The following is a 26,656-nucleotide window of genomic DNA, read 5'->3' on the forward strand; positions in this document are numbered from 1 at the left end:
GTACGCAGACCGCACAATTTTAATGAATCATCATTATGCCAGATCAAACATACCCATTCCTGTGTCTCGATACATCTTCTATCATTATATGTGATCAGTTTTCTATAATAGTCAACCATATAGGAGCCTATTTGTGACCAGACACACACACACAGACGTTCAGCTTTATATATATATATATATATATATATATATATATATATATACACTCCTATAAATTCTTTTTTGTATTGTTATTCATATTAAAACCCTTTTTTCTGTTTATTTAGTTATTTATTTGCTTCCCCATAGAGTAAATTATGCACAAGGCCATTTTTTAATGTGAAGAGTGAGGGACCACCTCCTCGAGAGGGAACTGGATAGTGACAATTGGTATGAAGAGTTTCCCCTACATTGACCAAAACTGATTGCTCAAGAGCAATTGTCTGATATGTGGGATTGCCCCCATATATAACTTTGATTGTAGTATCTGCCAGAACAGATAATACACTTTGATAACAGAAAAAGATATTGGCTTGAAAGCCAAGAAGAAAAAAGGCGAACCTTTTTTTCTGTTTATCTAAAGAGAAAATACAACTTTGTTATATATGGATCCTGGAATTGCATTTATCTGCAAAAGATCTAGCTTATTTGCATATTCTTTTAAACATTTATTTTAATTAATTCCCTATTAACTTTTTCGGTTTTCTTTGTTAACTATTACGTGTAATTATATTCATGCAGATATTCTACATGATTTATACTTGTGTAATATTTGCATAAAAAGCTTATAGTAAACATAAACCTCTTTCTATATATATTTATGTATGCATATATATATTTGTTTAAAAAATATTGCCTACCAAGCTCCTCTGTTAGCTTTTGGTCTTCAGACATGAAACTATAATACTTAAGAAAGTATAATAGTTAAGCGTATTTTACGACCAAGTAATGCCAGCCGGCCTACTAATGTGTGAATATATATATATATATATAATTTAAAGTACAATATCTTTTTTCTGCCTCAATATAAAGTGTTTTAGAAGTACAATGTAGACGCAATTTCCAATTTAAAAATTCAAATATATCAGATATGCATTAAATTGGATCTATAGTTAAACACGAATTAAGCAAGATTCTCTGAATGTCAGTTTCTTCTTAAGATTCCTCAAGCCTTAAATTTTATACATTTTATACAATCAAAATAATGTACTGAATTTTGATCAAAATCAGAATAATGATTCTAGACATAAGGATTAGTAGTATTATATCTTGATTTTAATCTTTGTAAGGATACATAAAAGTGGTGCGAAGCTTCTTTTCGGGAATGAATTTTTTATCTGTTCTATTAGTTAATACATAAAACACACTCCTGCAGAACTGCTGAGTTTTTGTCAAACATGGAAATATTCTTCTTCTGAATCATTTCTATAAACTGTTCGATTCTGACAATTTTAATCTTCAATTCATGATATTGATTCTGCCTACAAAATTTGATAGATCTGTCATTTTTATGTTTCTTACTAACATGCTCTATCTGAAATAAAGAAAAATAAATTGAACCAACTAATCTAGCGTAACAATAACCATGAATATTAAAAAATTAAACAAATATTTTAGTATTTTTAAAAATTTTCTATAGCCGTTTTAAAGTTGAAGCAATATTCACAAGATGCTTGAAAATTAAAGCAAAATTCTCGAGATATTTTTAAATTGATGCAAAATTTACAAGATGTTTTAAAATTGATGCAAAATTCACAGGATGTTTTAAAATTGATGCAAAATTCACAGGATGTTTTAAAATTGATGCAAAATTCACGAGATTTTTTAAAATTGATGTAAAATTTACAAGATGTTTTAAATTTGCCAAATGCAAAAGTCACAAGATGTTTTAAAATTGATACAAAATTCACGAGATTTTTTTAAAATTGATGTAAAATTCACAAGATGTTTTAAAATTGATGCAAAATTCATGAGATTTTTTAAAATTGATGTAAAATTCACAAGATGTTTTAAATTTGCCAAATGCAAAAGTCACAAGATGTTTTAAAATTGATACAAAATTCACGAGATTTTTTTAAAATTGATGTAAAATTCACAAGATGTTTTAAAATTGATGCAAAATTCATGAGATTTTTTAAAATTGATGTAAAATTCACAAGATGTTTTAAATTTGCCAAATGCAAAATTCACGAGATGTTTTAAATTTAATGCAAAATTCACGAGATGTTTTAAAAATAATGCAAAATTCACGAGATGTTTTAAAATCAATGCAACATTTACAAGATGTTTTAAAATTGATGCAAAATTCACGAGATTTTTTAAAATCAATGCAACATTTACAAGATGTTTTAAAATTGATGCAAAATTCACGAGGTTTTTTCAATAGTTTGTCCACCCTTGTATACTGTAACATTTTCACTAATGTTTCTTATACAATCTGCTTTATATTTTTTCGTTTTTTTTTTTATCTCAGGTGCATTGGAATAAAGACGGCAGCATGACATTGAAATTAGCTGACTTTGGATTGGCAATGGAAGTAACAGAACCGATCTACACTGTGTGTGGGACGCCAACATACGTTGCACCAGAAATACTCTGTCGGACAGGTGATGTTTTATTTTAAATTATCTTTTATGAATTGATGTGCAGGCGGAAGTTACTTTAAGCGCCAAGAGGAAATAGTAACTACATATTGTATCTTATATGACTTGATGTTTAGCCGAAAATTAATTTAAACATCAAGAAGAAATAGTACCTACATATTGGAGACGTTAACAGTAGTCCTTCATGGGAATCTAAGTGAACATTTCAAACTCTTTCAACTTTACTAATAAAAAGATTTCAGTATAAAGAAAAAATATATGGTCATATTACTGTAATGTTGTGACCCTTTGGGTTGTGATTCTAGCGTAGTATCTCTGTTAACTGTGGTAAGCAGGGCCAAGGGTCAAAACATTATTATTATTGTTATTATTATTATTATTAATTGATTCGAGCAACGGCGGGTCGTTGGATCAATTATTATGATTAGAAAAATAAACAATTAAATTGGGGAAAAAAGATTGACATATAATATAATAATATCGCAAAAGGGAAGTGAAAATAGAAAATAGATGTAAACATGATTTGGGTTTGCATAAACAAATAACTAGATTGGGGACATCAGCTGTTGGTCTTAGACACGTAGTGAGACACGTGACGAAATGTAGATTTGGGGAGATTCTAGGAGTCGTTAGCTGGACATCAGAGGGAACGGACGACTCAAGAGTTGGTCTCCATGACGTGGGAAGCGGCGTCATTTCAGACAGCCAAGATATAAAAAGCGTGTAATCTCTGAAAATGCCGACCGGATCATGAAAATAAATGTTCGTAAATAATTCAGGCATGTGTTGTGTTGTTTACAGCTGTTAAAAAGAACTGTTTGTCTACAACTGTTTTGATACGTCGACGTCAATTGTTTCCTGTTAGAACTGTTGCATAAATGTTAAAATATACACACCAAACGATCAACTAAATGATACGAAGTACACACGTATACACGCATTTACACGTACATGAATATACAGAAAAAGATAAACCCAACTATTCAACGTGACGTCGTTATATTCACACATATACACATAATATAACATGTACATCGTTATGGAACATGCTCATATACACATTACACAACAGACCCCTTTTTAGAGACCCCACCCCAATATAACATCATAAGAGGTTCTAAATATCAGGAAATGTAATCCGAAGAATACAAATAATACGAATTATCGAAAATATGTTGGCTTCTTGAATCAGTTTCTGCAAAGGCTGCAACTGTAAAGAGAATTCACAGACGCTTTTGTCGTATTTTTCAGTCAGTTTTTCGCTCCGCAAATTGAATGTAAAACACATCACTCAATAAATGATGTGGGTTTTTTTTTTCTCATTCTACGAAAACAATTTCATTACACTCATGTTTGACCTTGTGTCTAACCTTCTCTCCAGGGAGTAAATTAAATAACACATCACTCAATAAGTCACAAACCTAACTAATTAAACAAGTTTGGGCACAATTCGAATTTATTCATCAACATAGTTTCCTTTGCTTGAATAGTATTTTTCCCATCGGAAAGCAATACTTTATCAACGCATGAAATTTGATATTACCATTGTTCTGAAAATTTGCAACAGCAAAGTCACATAGCTAACTGTAATTTGTAAAGTAATAATCTGATTTGGCTCAAATTTTGACACATGCCACTTGAAGGTTAGTACTATATATAAACCATATATATTTTTTATTAACAGCGCTATGTATGTGTTAGGCCCAAGACTTACTGAGTCCTGTGTTAATACCTTTTAATAGAGAGGAAAGAAGTCATCTGCATTATGTGTGCTTGCTATCAGCCCTCTTTTATACAGTATTTTTGTATTTGGAAACTTACATAAACACTGGAGTGGATAGTTTACAAAACGCAATCACGTTTTACAAAGCCCAACACAAAAACAACATTTTTTCTCTATAAAACAAGCAAACCAAATACCACAAATAAATATTTTAAGATATAAAAAATTTGAAGCATAAAAACTTTTACCAAAATAACCAGATTCAATATTAAATAATATGAAAAGGGTTGATATGCCATAAAACAAAACGACCAAAGCAAACCAACATTTTAAATTACTCATAATATGGTTGCACGGACACTTTGGTGACAGCCTCCCAGTAGGAATTCTGATTCCTATTGGGCTTCGCATTTGCAGGATTTTCATCTGTGAGTCATTTCAAAGCGTCTCCAATCTAATAGTTCCCGCACTATCAACCAAGCTCTAAACTCTGTCCCATCATCGCAATGTTGCATCACTGTGCCTATTTTACAAATACTTTAATAGAACGTGCTCAGATGAACTCATGGCACTTGTAGCTCCTAACGTATATACTCCCGACTAACCCGATAATCAGCAAAAGCTTAATCCTTCATTTTTGAGGTCCTTAGATTAAACGTAATGTAAACAAACATATCACTCATCATGATCCCTTGTTAAACATAATCCCAAATAGTAGCCCCTTAGGTCAAAGCAGCAATATTCCTTATTTGAGGTGAAAAAGAGTAAAAAAAAAAATAGATGATGTCATTTGTGTCGTAAAAAAAATCAGGTGGCAACGATGCCATATTTCCAGCACGCTTATGTTCTGCTATCAAGAACCTCCTAACTGCAAAACACGACGCACTGCTGACACAACTCATTAGTTCAATAGTCAAGTCCAAAATTCTCCTCTTCTGAAGATCAGGCTCTTCTTTTATATCCAACCGGAAGTGTCTCATTTGCATATTCAGCAAACATATAAAAAGGCGGCCATTTCTTGTTTGCTTTTCTCTTCACTCCTTCTGTCGGCACGTGATCTTACCGGCTGCTGAAAGAACAGGTTTGTCACAAATTAAATCATTTAATCACAGTTCGGAACATTTGTCAGACTATTTCTGAATTAAAGAGAACCTCCACAGCCAAAATTCAGGCTAATGCTAAGAGAGGAGTATGTCAAAGTTAGTGACAAATTTTTTTACATTGTATCCAGACATTCCCCTATGGACCATAATATTAAATAGCGATGAAACAAAGGCTGTTAAACAACCATGATTGATAATACGGTTGACAAATCAGACACAGATTGAAGTACTTTTGTGCAAAATAGGGTTGTTAATTTTATGAAAAAGTCCATGGGTGGAATTTTTTAAGTGTTAAGTGGATAATTTTGATTTTGTTTTTTATTAATGCTAACAAAATTATGCACCGGGAGGGTGAATATTGTTTACAAGTTGTTTAAAAAAATTGTTTGTACAAGATATGATGCATATTTTGCAGAAAAGAGTCTTAATTATATTAAGCATCACGGTTTTCTTATTTAAAATGACGGACAACTGTGAGGTAACATAATTATCTCTTATTTTAAAGGGTTATATGTCGTTATATTCCGGATCCATTAATTAAAAAAAAAAAAGACAGATTTTATTTTTCGCAATTACATTGAAAATATAAATATGTTCTAATAGTAATTATTCTTTATAAATCTGTCTGAAAAACAACAGGTAAAACAAGGGGCATTCCAAAAGTAATACCTCCTATTTTTTATTCTGCTCGAATGGATTAGAGAGAATTTCAAATTTAATTGTTATGATGACTGAACTCCTGCATTCATTGCCTAAAATTTTCATCTCTCCGTTGTAGATATTGAAAGTGTGAGACTCTAAGAAAGCAGTCCTTGACATGGACGTGAATCAGGAACAGATATGCGTTATTGAATTCCTGGCAAAAGTGCATTAAGAATGGTGGTTACAATGTAGAAAAATAAACTGGAGCACAAAAGGTCGTTTGATTTAATGGTAACACAACCGTTTTAATAGCTCTTCAATTTTCTTTAATTTTTTTTGAGGAGGGGGGATAGGAGGCTTTACTTTTAGAACAACCGTTTTAAATAGCGGATGATTATTGACATCACGGTCATCCATGATTAGCAAGGTCCCTTGGGTGGCATTTTTAGAGGTTCAATATATATACTTATACTTATGGATAATTTTGAAGTAAAAAATGAGCTCAAAAGTTATATTTTGACTCTTTAATTATACTAACAAAGTTATGTGGCGCAATGACGTAGCCCCTTTTGAGGGAGCTGGGGGCTTCTACATTAATAAACCTTGCGCCTAACTTGGTCTGTACATGTGAAGTGCAGATGTGTTAAACAGGTGTTTGTGATTTTGAAAATGTTCTGCTATGACTCAAGCCAAGAATGTTAGATGTCTATGGATATCGTTTATTCCCCCAGGGAGCCGGTTGCGTTCCAAGGACGTCCCTCAACCAAGCAACCCTCCCTGGAAAACGATAATATCATAGTTATGCATTCTACTGGTACATATTTTTTACAAGTCGTATCAATATAGATCATTTCATTGTAATTGTTTCATTTTACTTCAGTTGAGGTTCTCAAAAAAGCAAAGGACCCCTTCCTTGGACTAACGATCTCTGTTTGAGACACATAGATATTCGAATATTCCATTAAAGTTCTCCTTAACCTCTCAAACAAAGTTGGGAATATCATTATCCTCTCTTCAGTTGACTGTTTAAATAAGTTGTAGTATACTTCACTTTTGTTTTCTTGGTCTTACTGGTTTCCAAGACAAGAATTCATCTAGTCTGGTTGAGTATCAAGCTTCGTGTTATTACTTGAAGTAACATCACTTGGAGGAGGTGCAGCATCCCTCGTAAAAACACTAGTATGAGTTAGCCATACTGAGATCTTATTTGGGCCATAAATACTATGTGATTTTGAATTTACTGAATTGAATTTGAATTTGGGTTTACTTGTAGCAAACAGTATCCTCATGTCAGCGTTTCTGGACAAACCCCTGCACAGAGAGACCTTAGACACTCGAGGGTAGTGTCTAGAAGGCATTCAAGCTCTCTCCAGTAGGCATTCAAATTCTCTCCAGTAGGTATTTAAATTCTCTATGCTTATGTATTTTTGGTACTGTGCTATTTTTAAATATATTTTGCAGGTTAAATTCAAGTTTCACAAATCTTTTTTTTATTAAATTGTTAGGTACAGAATAGTTACAAAAAACCCTCCCCTCCCCATGTTAAGGATGGCTTTCGAAATAATAACGTCATTATTTCAGCACAGTACCAAAATACATAAGTATCAAATTCTCTCCAGTAGGCATTCAAGTTCTGTGCATGCTAGTATGACTTAGTACTGTTTTACGATATAGTCAATATGTGATGTGACCGCATGAATTCACATGGATTCAAGTACACACTTGTAATTAACTGTATTTCAATATTATTGATGAAATCAATAGTCAAATTGATCCGACATTCAGGCCCAGTTCACATTGACGTCAGGAGAATCGGATTTCATTTTCGTCTGATGGGACATTTTATGTGAATGGAAGTAACACGATATAACTGGAGAATGAGATGAAGCACAAAAAAAAATAACAACTATCCCTACAAAATTTATTTATAATATAATTTATTTATACTTGTATAGTTACCATTTAATTTGTGCATGAGTGATATTTCTATGCAGACATAGCAGAAGATTCAGGATGAATCTATGAAGATCAAGCTGATGTGATGGACAATAGAGTGAAATGGCATAATAGTCAGGAAGATCCATGATCACCACGACAACTAAATGATGATGTATAGTTATGACTCTCTCAAATAGCTTATAATTGTTCTCCATCTCTCCTGAACAGTAGGAGAATCTAATAATATGTCAGTAGTAAGTGACATATTACAAGTACATGACAGCTAAAGAATATATATTTAGTTTTGTTGTTTTGTTTTATGGCATATCGACCCTTTTCGGGTTATTTAGGTCATTTTTTTTTTGGTAAAAGTTTATGTTTCAAGTTATTCAAATATTTATTAATAATGTTTGGTTTGGTTGCTTTGTTTTATGGTATATTTAACTCATCAAAAATCATGTTGACACACCGGTTCTTACTAGATCACTGAAGTTAAGCAATGATGAGCCTGACCTGTACAAGATGAGTGACCATTTGGGAAGGCGAAACACTGTATGTACTGTGCTGCACCATAGAAATTTCCAAGTTGGTATCTGAAGGCACGTGGAAATGCACTCCTGAATCACGGCGGAAGCTACTGTCTGTACTTGTCTATCCGAGATTACCATGGTTCTCCAAATTGGAGAGCTATGGTAGCTATGGTCGCTGTTAAACAGCATGGTCACTGATGATGATGATGATGATGATGATGATGATGATGATGAACCCTTTGTTTCTTTAAAGTCGAATTAAATCATTTTTGTAAAAATTTTTGTGCCTCAGGTTCGTTATATATATAATGCTCCTTATCTTGAGTTGAACATATGGGGTAGTGATACCCGAATTACCATTAGCATATTAAGTGATGCTCTTTGTGTAAACAAATTGAGCTTAGGTATTCGGACGATGTCAAGACATTGTTAATTCACTACCCGTATATCAGCAACCAATTAGCGTAATGGTTAGAAGCCTTGACTTTCGTACGGGTGGTTGGGTTTCGATCCTGGCTTGAGGTAGTTGCCTGTCTAGCCGCACAAATGAACTGTAATACAGTGAAACAGTACTGTATGTGGATGACTAATATATATATATATTATATCCATTCTTTAAATATCTATTCATGGTATTTGGTTTGTTTGTTTTGTCAAAGAAAAAGTGTTGTTTTTGCTTTTAAATTTACAGAATATGATTGACTTTTTTTTAATTACATTTTCACCCTAAATAAGGCACAGTGCCACTTTGATATATGGGTCTACTATCGGGGGCATAAGTTGTAGAGATACTGTGTAGGGAGTTGAACAGCAAGATGTCTGTTTACATTACACTTAAACTTCTGCATGTCAGCACAGTTGGGGAAACAGGAATCCGGGAGGGAATTCCAAAGTCTAGCAGTTCTGGGGAAGAACCTATTAGAGTAGAAGGCTTTCTTACATCTAGGGATCTCTACTGTGTATGTGGTGGGATTTTGCTGCTTGTCAGGTTTGTCGTAGTTATTTACGTTGAGGGTGTACAAGGGCTTGTAGTTCGTTGGAGCATCCACCATTAAAATACTTTTTTTGAAATTTGTAAACCCCACACACACTCTCTGTCTGTGCTTAAACCTAAATGCGGATTCCATGAACAAACTTCTTTCCTAGAACTGCCCACCTGTGGAACTCTGTTCCACTGAGTTGCTTTCCAGCTGAATACAATATGGTCGTTTTCAAGTCCAATATAAACATTTCTTATTGAACACTTCAATAGTCAAATTATACAAAATTTCCACTACTAACAATTACTATGCTACTGTCCTAATGACTACTGTACACTCATTACCCCTTATGATCTAGTGGTCTCTAGACCTTGGCAAATGGTGGCACTTTTGTAAAAAAAAAAAAAACAACAAAGAAAAAAAACAAGCATTCTCCAATTTTCACAGTTACGCATGTCAACTGTATCCAAATTCCAATCTTTACAGACTTGCTTAAACACTTGATTACAAATTCTTTTTAACTAGTCACCAGTCAGTTTAAGACATCCACGCTTCTGCAGCAGTTTATCCAGGAGGACGACTGTTCTACATAACGATACCAGTGTATCCGATCCGTGTTTAGAATAACCTCTAATTGTATTGATACATATTTGTAAGGATTTTTTTATATTGTTACAAACATAAAGTTCGTTTTCTAAGATTCAGAAAATAATTTCTCAAGTCAATAACGATCACCATTTTGTTTTCCGAATTTTTTTCCAATATACATAATATAAAAATAGTGTATATAATAGATTACTTCCCTTGTCTCCTAAGGCAGATTATCCCCCCTTATCTATTGGGTTGATACATTATTTTTCTTCTCTACTAAATTAACACCATTTGATTGGATAATACAATCCTCTTTGACCAATCACCTGATACTTAATGTGTTACGATAAAGAAAAAAATGCTTTTAAAATTAACTTCATACGAACAGGGCACATCTACATAGACGTTTCTTGTAGACGTTAACAAGTGTTGTCGTATGTAATGGGCAGATACGTGCAGTATTAGATAAGTTGGTCTTTTAATCAAGCTGCAAACATACTTTGTTTGTAAAATATTTCCTGCAGTTTTAATACATATATTATCAATCTTGTGTGTATTTTCAAGTTTCCTTTTCAACTTATTCAAATGTTCTGCAAACAAGAATTACAAAATCAACTACATTTTTTAATGGAAATCGCTCCAGACAAGGCATGAAACCACTTGATGTAAGGAGCCGAAAAAAAAAAAAACAGGTAAAAACTAACCAATAATAAATAATAGATAGACTAGATTAGAGAGCTTTCTGGCATTTAGGGCCTCAGCAATGAAGAGCTGTGATTTTGTTGCTAAGCGGGGTTGTTGTACGTCGAGGGGGCACAAGTGCAACAAGTTCACCAGAGCACATTTCATTAAAATATTTGTAAATGAGGCACAGAGATGCAACATTGCAGTGATGGAACGGGGGTTGTGGCTTAGTTGACAAAGTGGGACCTATTAGGTTGAAAACTCCTATTCGGAACCTTGTGTTATGAAATATAATTTTTGTCAGTCTGTCATGTTAAAGTTTTAATGCATCATCGAGTAAAAAACAATACACAGATATAAAATATAATATATATATATATACAATTCTGGGCAATATGGGCTTTCACAAGATTGCTGACCGATGATGACGTCACATGGAAACTTGAAATTGCGAAATGCGGATATAGGAACGAAATGTGTTTTAATAGTTTTTGACGAAATTATTAATTATTCCCTCTTTGCCAGAAACATTGCGCATGAAATGTGAGGACTAGAGGGCTAAAGCGAGAGTTACAAGGCTGTTGAAAGTAAACCCAATGTCAACTTGGATGGAATACTGTTGCCACATATGGGCAAGAGCTGCTAGAAAAGACCTGATAGGGTTCAAAATAGATTTCGTGGCCTGGTGGGAGATGTCCTTTTCTCTTTGCTGCAACCTCTATCGCACAGAAGAGATGTTGCGAGTTTGTCTCTGCTTTATCGTTATTTTCATGGAAAGTGTTCGACTGAGCTTCAATCTATGGTCCCCCCTCGCCAAACTTTCACAAGAAACACTAGACTAGCTGAAAACATTATCAATAATTTTCCCCACTCTTTATCTGTGGCTAAACCTAAACATAGATTCCATGATCAAAGCTTCTTTCTTAGAACTGCACGCTTGTGGAATTGTCTTCCGTTTTCCTGCTTTCCAGCTGTCTATAATATGGTTGTCTTCTAGTCCAACGTGAACAAGTTTCTGATGAGCCGTTCCACTTAAGTTAACAAATTTACTGAACTTCCATTACTATCGATTACTATATTGTCCTTTTGACTACTCTACACTCTTTAACCCTTATCCTTGAGTGGCCGATTGGTCTTGATAAGTGGTGACGCCTATGTAAAAAAAAAAACCAAAAAACTTTTTACTCTCTCTTCTAGCAAGCAAATAATGTTCAAACTATATAGTGTATTTAAAGTATTGCTTTTCAGGAAACAAACATCAGCACACTCACGGCTGCACTGTTATTCTTTAATTTTGATAACAAGGAAATAAAATTGCACGCCTGTTTGTACTATTTTGCTTATTTTTGATACGTTGCTCTCTTTTTTCTTATTTGTTGGTCCCCTAACAAAAGGAGGGTGGGCATGTAAATTCACCCTTATCTGTTCGTCTGTCTGCACTTTTCATAATAACTACACCTTGGAATTTTTTGAAATTTTGCACAAACATTAAACATGATATGAGTAAAAAAGTAACAGAACGGATTTACCGGAAAAACACCGGTTGCCCCTCTAGGAGTGCCTTTCGGGTTCAAATGGCTAAAATTGACTCTTTTCTGCTTATTAAAAACAATTGATGCCTTGGATTTTTATAAAACTTTCTGAAAAGTTGTAACTAATTTCTATATAATTTTATTTGTCTATACTTCATGATACTTCTTGGGTGTATCCCAGGGGCTTTTTTTTAATAAAAACACTCCATTTTAGGGACTATTTTACCATATTTGACCAAAATTTTCTGTGTATGTCTATTTAGCAGTTTTGCATGGTGCTGAACTCAAATTTAAATATGTTAAGGCCTTGAGGACTTTTGGGCTAAATTAGGGAGGAGCAAATGATGGACTAAGTAATATCTTTTTTTTTTTTTTGCATGGTGCAGAACTCAAATTTATATATGTTACGGCCTAAAACTACACCATGTTTTCATTTTCACCAGGATTTGACGTCCCCTGGGGTTAAATGGGGTGGGGGTGGGGGTAAATGCTTAACTTAGTCATTTTTTTATGCCTCGTTTACTGTGCACTCACAGGGGACCATGCATGTTTCACTTGTGTTTATTTATGATACACTGCTCCCCCTTTTTCTTATTTGTTTGTATTGCATTTGTTTGATATGGGGAGACAACTTCATCAGAGATCCACTTTTATTCAGCAAGCTTAAACTCGGATCTGTTCATCATTAAAAGCCCGTGTGATAACATTTTTTTTTTGTTGTGTGTTTCAGGTTATGGTTTAGAGGTCGACATGTGGACCATCGGGGTCATCTTGTTCATCTTATTATGTGGGTTTCCTCCATTTCACAGTCATGACAAATCCCAATCAGAACTCTTTGAAGGCATCAAATCTGGAGAATATGAATTTCTACGGCCATATTGGGATGACGTTTCGCTATGTAAGTTTCCTTTTTGGTGTTTTATTTTAAGCTTCACTTTGGTTGAGTAATGGCATTGCCCTAACGCCTTTTAATGATATACAACACTGGTTCTCATTAGATCATCGAAGTTACCATTTGGAAATACCAGCTGTTGTATATGGGAAGAAGGTTATATATCACTGCAAAATCTAACATTGTATGAATTTGTATTATTTGTATTATTCAGACTTCTGTTCTCATATTGGGTATTACAGTGTTTCAGCCGATGTAACCTCTGATCTTCTTCAGGTGTAACTTGTTGAACTCAGAAATGTGTGTGGAACCTTGCAGAGGGGTAGCATGCTCTTATTCTATCAGCCATAATTGGATAGAAGTCTTAAGTAATTCACAATTTTATTCTTAGTATTACTCCCACTGAGGATTGAACCTTCAACCTCCAAAGAGTGTCACTTAGACTTCAATCGTCAGTGCAAGTGAAGAACATGTGACGTAACGGATAAAGTAATAAGTAAAATCCAGATCTAAATGACACTTTTTTGGATGTTGAAGGGCGATGGATAAAGTAAAGGGTTGTGTTTAAAACTCTGTACAGATTCCTGAATTTGAAAAGATATACCTGAAGAAGGTTGGAGGTGTTATATATTCGGGGGAGTCATAAAGGAGATTTTGTCAAGGAGATTCGTGTACGTGATCGTCTAGTTTCTAATCTTATTGTTCATGTCTTCGTGTGTGTGTGTTTGTGTACATGCATTTCTTAACATACCTTTATTCATGTGTCGTCGGTTGTTCCTCTGGTTTTCATTGTCTCTTGGAGGGGAGCTGGCCTGTTGGATGAAGAATTCACTCCAAGACGATGAAATGGTTTTATAGTTTTTATTCACCTTCCAAAGGTCGACACAGAGTAGAGGTGAACCTTGCTTGTTTGATGATACACGTCAGCGTCCTCCCCAGCCCAGGGGGGGGGGACAGCTGAAAAGCCGTCTGTCTTATTCAACACCCGAAACCCCAACTGCTAAGAAAGAATCAGCTAACCTCATCACATGATACCACGTCATCTGGTCAGCTGACCCTTCTTTTGCAAACGTGTCCACTGTCCACGTTATTCACCTCTCTCTCTCTCTCTCTCTCTCCCTCTCCCTCTCTCTTTCTCTATTCTCTAATAGAGACACACAGAGAGAAAATAGAAAGAGTAAGAAAGCCAGAGAGGGGGGAGAGATGCTCTTTAACATTCCTCCACCCCTTTTTTATCAAAATGTATGGCAAGCCATACATTTTTAATAACTAACTAACTAAAAAAAATAATTATGTCCGAAGTACATCTTTATTTTTTCACTTTCCGGACTCACCCCTTTTCCAAGAAAGATCAGGCACCAGTACTCTTCTACAACACTATCAACCCTTCTGCTGCTTCTCAAAAGTCCCTCCTAGACATTAACTTGCTTCCAAGTTAGACAAAGATACAGCTTTGCAGATATACATCTTGTCTAGGCGGTCGCATTGTTGGATATTTTCCACTGACTCTGCTCTTTATTTGGACCACTTGGCCAAACAAATGGAGACTCCATTTTCGATCACTTTTTCGAAATGGGGCCAGCATATCGCAATTACGACCAGAACGTCGGATGCTCCATGTTGGTGGTAGCTTTATCGCATGGGGACTCGAACCCCAGACCCTCAGATTAAAAGTCTGATGCTCTACCGACCCAACCATCCCACTCGCGTTCTCGACTTTCAGCATAGGCCTAAGTCCCAGTTTTTTTTTTCCTTTACTGTAATGCCCTGACGTCTTTCTCTGAGTGGTCCTATTACTGGAGCTTTGTTCTATTCAATCTACTACTTCGGGACTTCACAAAGCTCTTCTACTAACTCCCTTGGTTGGTCTAAGTCAAGATACGCCTTCACACTGATTCACTCGGAGCCTGTTTGAGTTCCTGGAACCCGACAAGATACGGAATCATCACTCCCTAACTAATGCGCCATCGATTTCTAACTAAGTAGTTTTCCCTTTGTGATTTTTCCGCATTCCCAGTAAGTCCCAAGATTCCAACCCAGATATCCCTCACACATTCCTCTAAAAAAATAAAAAAATAATAAGGCTCTATCTTGTCCCTTACGTAATCTGCATCTTTCCCTTTCTTCTATCTCCCCGTGATTAGGCTTGGTACCGACTGTCCAGTCGCTCCGTACCCTGAGGAATTATCGCGACCTCGCACGCCAGACTTTTGTTGGACAAGACTTATTGCCGTTGCTTGGGCCTACGTGGCATCTTCCAACTCACTGGAACCACTAGTATTGTTTTAACAGGGTTCTCATTACTCTAAAATAGTATTTCCCCTGCCAAATTTTCTAATTTGTGACAATACCGTGGCTTATAAAAAAAAATAAAACAATAGAAAAAACTGCTTTCTACAGCCTAATCGCCTTGTAATTCTCATGAAAAAAAATGCAACTACGCGCTAAACGTCCCTAAAATATAACTAAACCAACCAAATCTATTCCAAAATAATTTAATTTAATAATACCAATTAAATTCACCCAGCATGGTTTTTTTTTAATTTTGGTACCTTTAATTCACAATATGGTAACATTTTATTTTCCTAAGTACTTGCATACATATTTCATTCATCTTCTCTTGAGCGATTCGTAACATAATGGCCACGTCAGCCATTGCACCCCCTCTGCCCCTTACACCATGTCAGAGGGCATTTCATTTGCTCCCTGAAGTTGATTACAACTAGATCCGCTCACGCTGGACAGAATACATTCCGTTCACTGCTATGTCAGAAAAAACTTTCTTTTTTTTTTCCAAAGTCGGTAAGCGCAACCTGCCTTGAAGACACATAGCTTCACGGAAAACATCGGATTTCCACACATGAAGTACTCAAACTTGCTCCATGTTGATTCTACTCGAAATCAACAGAAATCACGATAAAAAAAAATAAAATTCGAATCATTTCCCGAGAATAATGAAATTAATAACTACCCATGTAATTCAACACCTCTCCAAAATTCTAACATGCTTGCCACAGAAATTAAATTCCATTCACGCCCCACTTTTTTCTTTTATTTCTTCATATAGTTTATTTAACCCTATATTTATCCTTTTTTTTTTTTTTTTTTACCTTACTTATGTGGTCAAAACGTCACTCATGTCGAATAGAACATTTATTCTACTTTTCGAAAATTGAAATTAATACCGACTGAACTTTTGACTCTTCCGAAACTTTTTTTTTTTTTTTAAATCATTTATTACACTGTTTAAATCTTATTTCTTTCTCCCTATTTTATTATTACTATTTAATTAATTAAAAACACATTTTTTCTTTTATTAATCCTTCTTTCCATAGACCCCACAAGCAAGATTCCACCTCCCCATTCTGCGAAAAAAAAAATACATGTCACAGAGTAAGAAAATCCTGCACAATACCATTTTAGAACACATCAATTACATAAAGAAAATAAATGAAAAAAATACAAAAATATCCTATAAGCATTCAGAAAGTCCCATCTTAGCAATAAATAAAATCCAAACAACAAAATTTTGTCCACGTCAGCAAAAAAAAAAAATTCCTACGAAAAAAATCGCACAATCAGCGAAAAAGAAAAAAAATCATTTTACAGGACATGATCATTGTCTTTTCACTAAAAGCACATGAAATTTCGCAGTCCAAAATTGCAACAAAAATTATTATTAACAACAAACCTTTCGTGATTGACATGTTTTTTTTTTTTTAGTAAGGTGACAGGCTCATTTCTGACACACACGTTGTAGCTAACAAGTCATATGTTCTATTTTCTTTTTCTTTTTTCTTTCTTTCTGTCCTTCTGTTTTACACTTGCTGTTTAATTCAAAATTAACAATATTTTATCAGTTTGTCTTTCGTTATAGCTGTTTTTTTCCAAGTTATTCTACTGTTTTTCTCACAGAATTTTTTTTTTCTTTTCTTTTCTTTTTTTCTCTTTACTATTATTTTTCCTTATTACTTAGTGTTTTAACGGACCATCGTTGTGTGTGTGTTGATTTGTATTTCTTTTTTTTTTTTTCTACTAATGTTCTTTCTCTTTTTTTTTTTCTTCCAGACATTTTATTGTGTTGTATAGTTTTTTTTTTTTTTTTTTTTTTTCTTGTCTTAAAATCTCCTTTCCCTTTTAAGGACCTGTTTCCACGTCGTATTTCTTAAACACAGGTTCGACTTCACATCGATGATGTGAACTTAGTCACGAGCACCAAAACGAATATGTTATATATTCGGGGGTGTCATAAAGGAGATTTTGTCAAGGAGATTCGTGTACGTGATCGTCTAGTTTCTAATGGTTTTATTTTTGATGTCTTCGTGGGTGTGTGTTTGTGTGCATGCATTTCTTAACATACCTTTATTCATGTGTCGTCGGTTGTTCCTCTGGTTTTCATTGTCTCTTGGAGGGGAGCTGGCCTGTTGGATGAAGAATTCACTCCAAGACGATGAAATGGTTTTATAGTTTTTATTCACCTTCCAAAGGTCGACACAGAATGGAGGTGAACCTTGCTTGTTTGATGATACACGTCAGCGTCCTCCCCAGCCCAGGGGGGGGGACAGCTGAAAAGCCGTCTGTCTTATTCAACACCCGAAACCCCAACTGCTAAGAAAGAATCAGCTAACCTCATCACATGATACCACGTCATCTGGTCAGCTGACCCTTCTTTTGCAAACGTGTCCACTGTCCACGTTATTCACCTCTCTCTCTCTCTCTCTCTCTCTCCCTCTCCCTCTCTCTTTCTCTATTCTCTAATAGAGACACACAGAGAGAAAATAGAAAGAGTAAGAAAGCCAGAGAGGGGGGAGAGATGCTCTTTAACAGAGGTTACATCAGCCGAAATGTTGTGAGAATAACACTCAGTATAAGAACAGTAGTCCGAAGAATCCAAATGATGCAAGTAATCAATCCTCATCTCAAAAGCTCAGAAACATCATTAAAACTATTTCACTGGGTTGGGAGCCGCTTGTGAATTTGAAAAAAGAAAAACATTCTCCAATTCTCACAGTTACGCATGTCAATTGGATCCAAATTCCAATGTACAGATTCACTTTAACACTTGATACGAAGTCTTTTTAGCCAGAAATTCCCTATAAACTTCCTTCATCATGTCACAACAGGACAAGGAGGAGCCTTTTAATACTCTACTCTTTTGTTTTTATGGTTCAGTTCTGACACTATTCTCTTGAGTACATTAGATTAAAGACGTAAAACTATTAATCTAAAAATATACGCTGGTCATTTAACTACGGATTTGTTTTCTTCAACTCTAAGTTACAGTATTTTGATTTGAACTTAGATGTCTTATCCATTAGGCCACACCGTGAACTTACTCCACCCACTCCTGCAATCACTTTAACACCAGTTCCATTAATACTTTTGCGGTTTAAAGTCTGTTTTTCCATAACTCTTGCTCGGCAATGCCTGGTGAATAACGGAAACCGCTGGATTATACAGAGTGAGCAAAAAGAGATATGAATGAGCAGACGGTGAAAAATGGAAGAAAGAAAGAGAAAGGAAAGGAAAGAATTTAACAGGAAAAGAAAAGGCAAAGTGTGTTTCTTTAAGCAACAAATCAAGGAAGGAAAATAACGATATTATTTAAGACCTGCCTCAGCATAGTATAAACACCCCCAACCTCAAAAGCAGTTCTTAACATGGGGAAGTTCCTATTTACAATGCCTCCCCACGGGACAGAGTTCGACACCAGGGTCGTTTTTTAACGTGGAGAAAAGGAACAAAAAATTAAAATTGTCTTAGTCATGAAGGACTTCTCCTCCACTGACAGAGAACAAGAAATTGAAGTGCAGCATCTGAAGAACATATACTACACTGTGATCTCGGCCCAAAGACCAAGAATGAGGAAGCTGGAGATGTTTCCATTTTTGACATGGGGATATTGGGGGGGGGGTGTTTATACTATGCTGGGGTAGGTCGTAAAAAAATGCCAAAATAACTTTCCATACACAAACAAAACAAAAAAATATATTTTTGAATTATCAAAGAAACAAAACTTTTATTACACCCCCCCCCCACAAAAGAACATTTGTCAAAAAAAAAAAAAATTTATGCAATTATTTGGTTGTTTGTTTTATTTTCTTTCTTTTTGTTTTTTAATGACTTCCATTCGCTCGCTATAATCCGGCAGTTTCCGTCGTCCGCCGGGCGTTGCTGAGCGAGACATGGAAAAATGGGCTGTAAACTGCAGAAGTACCGTTCCATTCTTAGAAGAGTGGAAGCAGCTGATGCTAATGTGATTGCAGGGTTTAGGGATACGTGGAGTAAGTTCAAGGAATTCGGTGCAACTGTACTATAGTGTGTCTTTGAAAAAATGCATATCAGAGAAAAAAATTATTACGTACTTACGTGTTATTTATTTATTTGCTTCCCCACTGAGCAAATTAGGCACAAGGCCGTTTTTTAATGTGGGGAGGAAAAACCAGCTCCCCCAAGGGGGCACTCTGGCAGGGTCCAAAATAAGCAATTGTCTGATATGAAGGGTTGTCCCCACATTGACCAGAACTGATTACTTCCTTTTCCGCTCCTGGCCCGAAGGCCAAGAACAGCCTATGTCGAAATTAGTATAAATTCCAAAAATTACAGAAAATGGTCTAAGCAGAATTTTTTTGAAGTTACAATTTTTCATTGTAAATTAGGGTGAAATAACTGCATTTTATCGTTTAGGTTGCTTTGCACAGAATCCAATGACACTATCTTTTAGGTTGGCCATGTTGCTTTTTCTTGATTTGCTGCATCCTTTTTTTCCGATAATCTGTTCTAGTACATCTTCGGACCATATTTTGTAATTTTCGGAATTTATACTAATTTCAACATGATGCGTAAGTACGTAATGTTTTTCCCTGAAATGCCTTCATTTGAAAATACACGATTGGGTCGGACGATACACTATAGGAAAGTTGCACTGGGAATTCTGCTATTACCAACCAATAGGGTATTACTATTGTTGACTTAAGGAATAGAGCAATAATATATGCAAATGAAACCTGGTCAGTTAGTGTTGAATATCCTCATATCATGCAGAGAAATGATACACGAATGATACGATAGATGTGTAATATGAGTCTTAAAGGCACATTTAGTTCTAATGACTAAACATGATTAAATGTAAACAGCATAAAGAGATGTGAGCAGAACAGGAGACTCTGTTTGTATGGTCATGTTGAAAGAGCAAATAAGATTTCTTCGGTTAGTAGATGTAGAACAGTTTAGGTAGCAGGGTTAGACATTTAAGGGAAACATGGGAGAAGATAAGGAAGATTATGAGAGAAAGAGGGGTAAATGAAGACCTGGTCAGAGATAGGTTAGTTTGGAAATTGATTACTACAAGCCGTCCAACATATGGCAGCATGTAAAATGAATGTTAAATCGAATATAATTATGATGATGAATAATGATGATCAGTTTTTTTTTTTACATAGGCATTACCACTTATCAAAGCCCAGAGACCACTCGAGGATAAGGGTTAAGAGTGTACAGTAGCCAATTGGACAATATAGTAATCGTTAGTAATGGAAATTTGGTAAATTTGTTAACTTAAGTGGAACGGCTCATCAAGAACTTATTTACATTAGACTTGAAGACAACCATATTGTAGTCAGCTGGAAAGCAGGAAAACGGAAGAAAATTCCATAGGCGTGCAGTTCTAAGAAAGAAGCTTTGTTCATGGAATCTACATTTAGGTTTAGGCACAGATAAAGAGTGGGGGGGGGGGTATTATTGATAGTGTTTTCAGCTAGACGAATGTTTGTGAAAGTTTGGTGAGGGGGGACCATAGATTGAAGCTCAGTCAAGCACTTGCCATGAAAATAACGATAAAGCAGAGACAAACTCGCAACATCTCTTCTGTGTTATTCATGTGTTATGTGTTATGGATGCAGTTGCTTTTTGCTAATTGCTGCACTTCATCTGCTGTCTATGCAGGATTGTCTGGATTTAGCAGCCATGTTTGGATGAGAATTTATAACATGAAAGAAGAGAGCATTTGTTAAATAATATTTATTTATTTTTTAAGGAAATCGCTCCAGACAAGACATGAAGCCACTTAATGTAAGGAACTAAAAAAAATACTATTTCAAGATCAAAAACTTGCCAGTGATAAGTGTTAGATGAAATAGATTTTGACCTAGAAAACAGCAATTCACCCCTTTTTTTGTTAGAAACATTGCTCATGGAATGGGATAACTAAAGGAAAAATACGGGAAGCGAGAGTTATGCAGTTGCTAAAAGTAAATCCAAGGTTCACCTTCTACTCTCCTTAAGTAGTGATAGTCTTCAAGTCCAATGTAAACAAGTTCTTATTGAGATGTATCTAAATATCAAATTCTATCCAATCTATACCATTAATGATTACTAGACAATCATCTTACATCCATTAATCCTTATTCTCGAGTGGCCTTCGGGCCTTGATACATGGTGACTCCATAAAAAAATGTAAAAAAAGAAATAGATAATTCAAAAAGACACAAGGCTGGTAGATCAGAATAAATAAGAGTACCCTCCTTCTCCCTCTTCAACCACCATTTTCTATCATGTATTTGGGAATGTGTGTTAGTTGTATCAGTTATGATCTAAGGATGAAGTTTAAGCTGTTAATCATTGGTTATATTTGGTAGGTATTAACAAGGCCAGTTCATTGATCGGATTGGATTTTTTAACCTCCACTCCATCTAGTTTTTAAAATAAAACTACTGTGAAGTGTTGCAGCTAATAGCCGTTTAGTTTCATAGTTATCAGCTGCTTAGTGATGATGATTCAATCGTCATGCATCACGTGTAACCACCCACAGACAGGTCAGCAGAGGTGCAATGAAAGAATATCATTTACCACACTACACAGATCTTAAATAAAAAAAAAGATAAGATTAGCTTAGTCAAATTTAAATATCATTTTAATCAATTTAATTGTCTCATATTCACGGCCAACCTTTTCCTTTATTGTAATAGTCTAATCATCTTTAACTTAAATAAGGAGTTAAACAGCGAACCTTGAGATTACATTTGGCAGCCTTCTAACTCTTGTTTTCTTTATTTTGTCCTTCATTCCATCGACAATGACAAAGGGAGAAGAATTGCTGCTTTCTCTGTATGGCAAGTTTTTAACGTTGAATTGGTATTTTTTTTTTTGAGCAGCGGCTCAAAAAAGAAAAAGAAATGACACTTCAACGTTAAAAACTTGTCATGTCAGATGGATGAATTCTACAGAGAAACACACATTCTCAAATAAATCTTGAATTCTACAGAAACACATATTCCCAAATACAGTGTCCCAATATAATGTATACACACTTTAAATGACCATAAAACCAACATTTATTAATTAAAAGAAACGGTTCATACATTAAAATACTGTGAACAAATATAGAAACCAACAAATTATCAAAAGTGTTACATTTATTGACCATTTATTGACCATGAACAGCTGAGAACGCTCACTGATTGAATACAAAACGCCTAATCAACCCAATTCGTATGTTGGCACATCCTCTTTCAGTGCCTGCCTTCAATAACATCAAATGCTTCATATGTTGTCTGGTGTGATTTTCATAAAAAAAAAATAAATAAAAAGAATCGTTTTATAAAGTCATTGATTTTAAATAAATGCAAATTAAAAACAAAACTGTCTTCTTAATAATTACTTTTATTTAATGTACCTGAAGAAAGAAAACGTAGACCGTGGATTTTAGACTATTTTTCAAATAGATTTATGCATCTAATACTCACCTTTCAATTTAGTTCTATATTGCTACCAGATGCCCATTGGAGATTTTGTTCAATCGAATTTTTACATAAAACAACATGCTCTGTCATTGCTACTTCAAAAAGGCTGATCAACAGATGTGTGTTTTCAAGATATGTGTACTGTGGCCCACTTTAAATTTCATCAAAGATTCTCGGTACTCCTACACCTTGAGTACACTTGCCCTCTTCTGGTTTTCTGTAGAATAAAAACTGACCTAAATTTTATGACTTATCAATACGTTCAAAGCATACTAAATAGAAAATGTCATTCATAGATTATAACAGCAAGCCGTCTGGCGTTGCCTGATCATAAAATATGCTTAAATATGATATTTTAATTTATACAGATTTTGTATTTATTATTATAGATCCAATACTCTATTAATTATTATATTGTACCCAATATATAGTAGTGATTTAAAAAAAAAAATCTATGACTTGATTGCCATCAGTTAGAATAGAAACCAAAACATGTAGCTCTGCAGCCTTAATTATTACATTTGTATCTAAGTCTATACACATATAAAAAATTATTTAAAAAAATAATGTTAATGATATAAATGTATATTTGCATACACATAGAAATAACATGTTTAGTCGACTTATGTCTGCCAAGTTCCAATTTTTTTTCTATTTCGACCTCTTAGCAGCTATTGTTACTGTTATTCACGCCTTTCACATGATCTTGAACATGCTCCACATCTCTAACATGATCTCAAATTGCTTCCATCTGTAACATGCATTTGTATGCCTGTCCACTCATAGTATCACACTAGTTGGCTACTGATGACCTTATCGTTTTCTTTCTGTCATAATGTTAATGTTAATGTTGAGTGCAGTTGCAAATATTTGTGCAGAAGAAATAAAAAGGCAGTCAGAGGGTTGGTTAGTTGTTTTTGTTTTACGGCATATCAACCCTTTTCAGGTTATTTAATGCCGAATCCAGTGATTTTGAAGAACAATGTTTTTTTCAAGTCGGTTTCTATTTAACCCATAGTTGGGACCCTAACAGGTACTACCACTCCAGGTCAGAGTGGACCTGAGAGCAATGGCAATTAAAGGGTGGCTCCACATTCCCCAAAACCCGCAAGCTGGGGCCTCACCGTCAGATAAGGTCATATCCAGGACCCAGTCAGAGGGAGAAGTGTGTTAAAAGAAAGATGTTACACATTCATTTTTTTTTTTTCTATTTCTCTATTTCCTTTTCAGTGTTTCTGGGTATTTTAATAAAAAACATTTTGATAAGAAAAATATTTTCTATTTATTTGTGACATGGCATAACGACTGGCTCCTGTTGATTCTTTATTTGTATGATTTAGGCGCGTTATTCGAACAACTTCTGGTGCCAGACAACCAGGTAGAACCACTGGCTTGCTGCTAATTCTATATTCAAGCAATTTCAGCACGTAAAAAATAAAACAGATTTAGTCACAATATTCAAGTATAAAAATTATATGAAAGCAAAATTTTATTTTTGCGTAAAACCTCAAAAGATATTTGCAAAATAAACTTTCAATTTTTTGGTCCCCCAACAAAGGAGGGATTGGACCTAGTAATTCACTCCCATTCCTCTGTTTGCACTTATCTCAATAGCCACATCTTGGATTTTTTTGAAAATTTTGCACAAACATTAGTCATGGTGAAAGTAATTTTTTCCAGAACAGATTTTCCAGGATAAGTCTGGTTGCCTCTCAGAGGGTATTATAGAGGTAAAATTGCCCCAAGTCATTTATCTGTTTATTCGTTTGTTCACCTTTTTCTCAATAATCACTCCTTGGATTTTTTTGGAAATTTTGCACAAACATTAGTCATGGTGAAAGTAAATTTTTGATTCGTCAAGGGAGACCCACATACTCGGCTTAGATTTTTTTTTAAGCTTGAAAAAAAAAAAATTAATTCTTTCAACACAACAAGCAATCTGTAAAAGAACAAAATTAAAATTGTATTTACAGTATTAATCTGAGAAGGAACCGATTTTAATTTAGACAGAGTGCCATGCTGTTTTTTTTTGTTTTTTTTGTTTTTTTATTATAGCCCATCTAAATTTTTAAAATTTTAATCTTTTTTCCAGGCTTAAAAAAAATTGAGAGTTGTTTAGAGGTTTTGTCAAAACTGAACTCTCAATTTCATAAATGTGCCTTAATTGCATGAATAGAGGATTAGGAGTCCGTTATTGTGCCATAATTCGTCACACATAAATAGTATAACCACTCGTTTATCCTTGCATTAACACTGGAATTTTCACAGGCATTGCTAGTAAATTCTGTACACATGGACGTTTTTTCTAAAAATCAGAATAATTTTGATTGCAATTTGTTTCTTTTCACAGATGCAAAGGATTTGGTTGAGCACCTGCTTCTGGTTGATAAGTCTCAGCGTTACACGGCATCACAGGTTCTAATCCATCCTTGGATTCTTTGTGGTGGAGATACAACTCAAATTTTGAGCGGAATTGAATTGGCTGCGGCTCAAAAAACACTTCACAAGCAACTTGATGCGGATGCCAAAAAAAATTATGAAGTCTTCCTCAGATTGAAAGAATGAATGGAAAAAAGCAAAATCCCTCTTCCCCCAAATACACTCACACTATTTCAAAATGACATTATCACATAAAACGATTATATTTACATTTTTATTTTAACAAACAACGTAATTAATTTAATAATAAAATAAAATTATCATCATTTATTTTTGAGGCTATTCCACCATTTTCAAAATAGTGAACACGTTTTGTTCACATCTTGTACTCATACAAAGTGACCTACTTATGAATTATAGACATTCTTTCTCTCGAGAAATACAATTTTTCACTGACAAAGGTAATTTCAATTTGAACAAGAGTAAAAAAAAAAAAAAAAAAAAATGCCTCGAACATTAAAAAATATTTTTGGTGTAAGAAAATATGTTAAGCACACAATCAATATGCTCATTTTTTATCTTTAATATGATTGAATGTATTATCAGTCCTTTATAATCATGTAAAAATATAACCAAAATAAAGGACTCATTTATATTTCGTTTAGTTACCTCCCTTGATTGAAGTATTTTTTTTCTTGTCTTATTTATTCATTTATTTCTTTTGTGTTTATTACTGAAACTAAAACAGACGACATAGTATTTCACTCAAATTATTTTGAGTGACTGAAATAGGCTTTAACAGATGAAGGACTAAAAAAAAAGAACAAAGACTGCATGCTCACTAAAATTAGCAAAAGCAACACTAATGGCTGATCTTTCTTTACACACAATAATATTTTCTTTTTATTCAATCAATCCCCTCATTAATGCAAGGGTCAGGTTTTAATCTACCTGAAAACTTTTTGTTTTTTTGTATACTGCAAATTTTTTTCACAGCAAAGAAATCGTATCAGTGTCCTGCAAGCCTGTTGGGGACAGGACGTCTGCAGTGTTTTAGACGATCCCGTCCCCATGTGTGTAATGGTGGAATGGGTGTATTTAATGGTAGAGGAATTGAAAAGACGAAAGGTCGCATAATGAAGACGAAAATATACCGTTATATATCAACGAAACAAATGCAATTTATTTGCATAAATATACAGGAAAGAGGATAGAAAGAATAAGAGTTCAGTGAGAGATGAGTAACGTTACTTGCGGTTGACTGGCTAGTCAGGACACGGCGGTGGCTCATGGCCCCCACCAGAGCGGTGTTTGTCACATCTTGACTGGTCGAGCGT

General features: G+C 34.6%; 1 protein-coding gene across 5 annotated transcripts in view; it reads left to right on the top strand.

The window, feature by feature from the left end:
* The window catches only part of LOC145284527 (serine/threonine-protein kinase DCLK1-like), a 246,236-nt gene extending 220,262 nt beyond the window's left edge, over positions 1-25,974 (top strand). For all 5 annotated transcript variants that reach the window (XM_080133419.1, XM_080133420.1, XM_080133422.1 and 2 more), the window contains 3 exons: positions 2,456-2,588; positions 13,039-13,206; positions 25,291-25,974. In XM_080133419.1, coding sequence (XP_079989545.1) covers positions 2,456-2,588; positions 13,039-13,206; positions 25,291-25,505 — 516 coding nt within the window. In that variant the 3' untranslated portion in view covers positions 25,506-25,974. The remainder of the gene's footprint in view (positions 1-2,455; positions 2,589-13,038; positions 13,207-25,290) is intronic.
* Positions 25,975-26,656: the final 682 nt, after the last annotated feature.

Source organism: Euprymna scolopes, chromosome 9, assembly GCF_053919585.1.
Source record: "Euprymna scolopes isolate OS-2025 chromosome 9, ASM5391958v1, whole genome shotgun sequence".
In the NCBI taxonomy this organism is placed as follows: Eukaryota; Metazoa; Mollusca; class Cephalopoda; order Sepiida; family Sepiolidae; genus Euprymna; species Euprymna scolopes.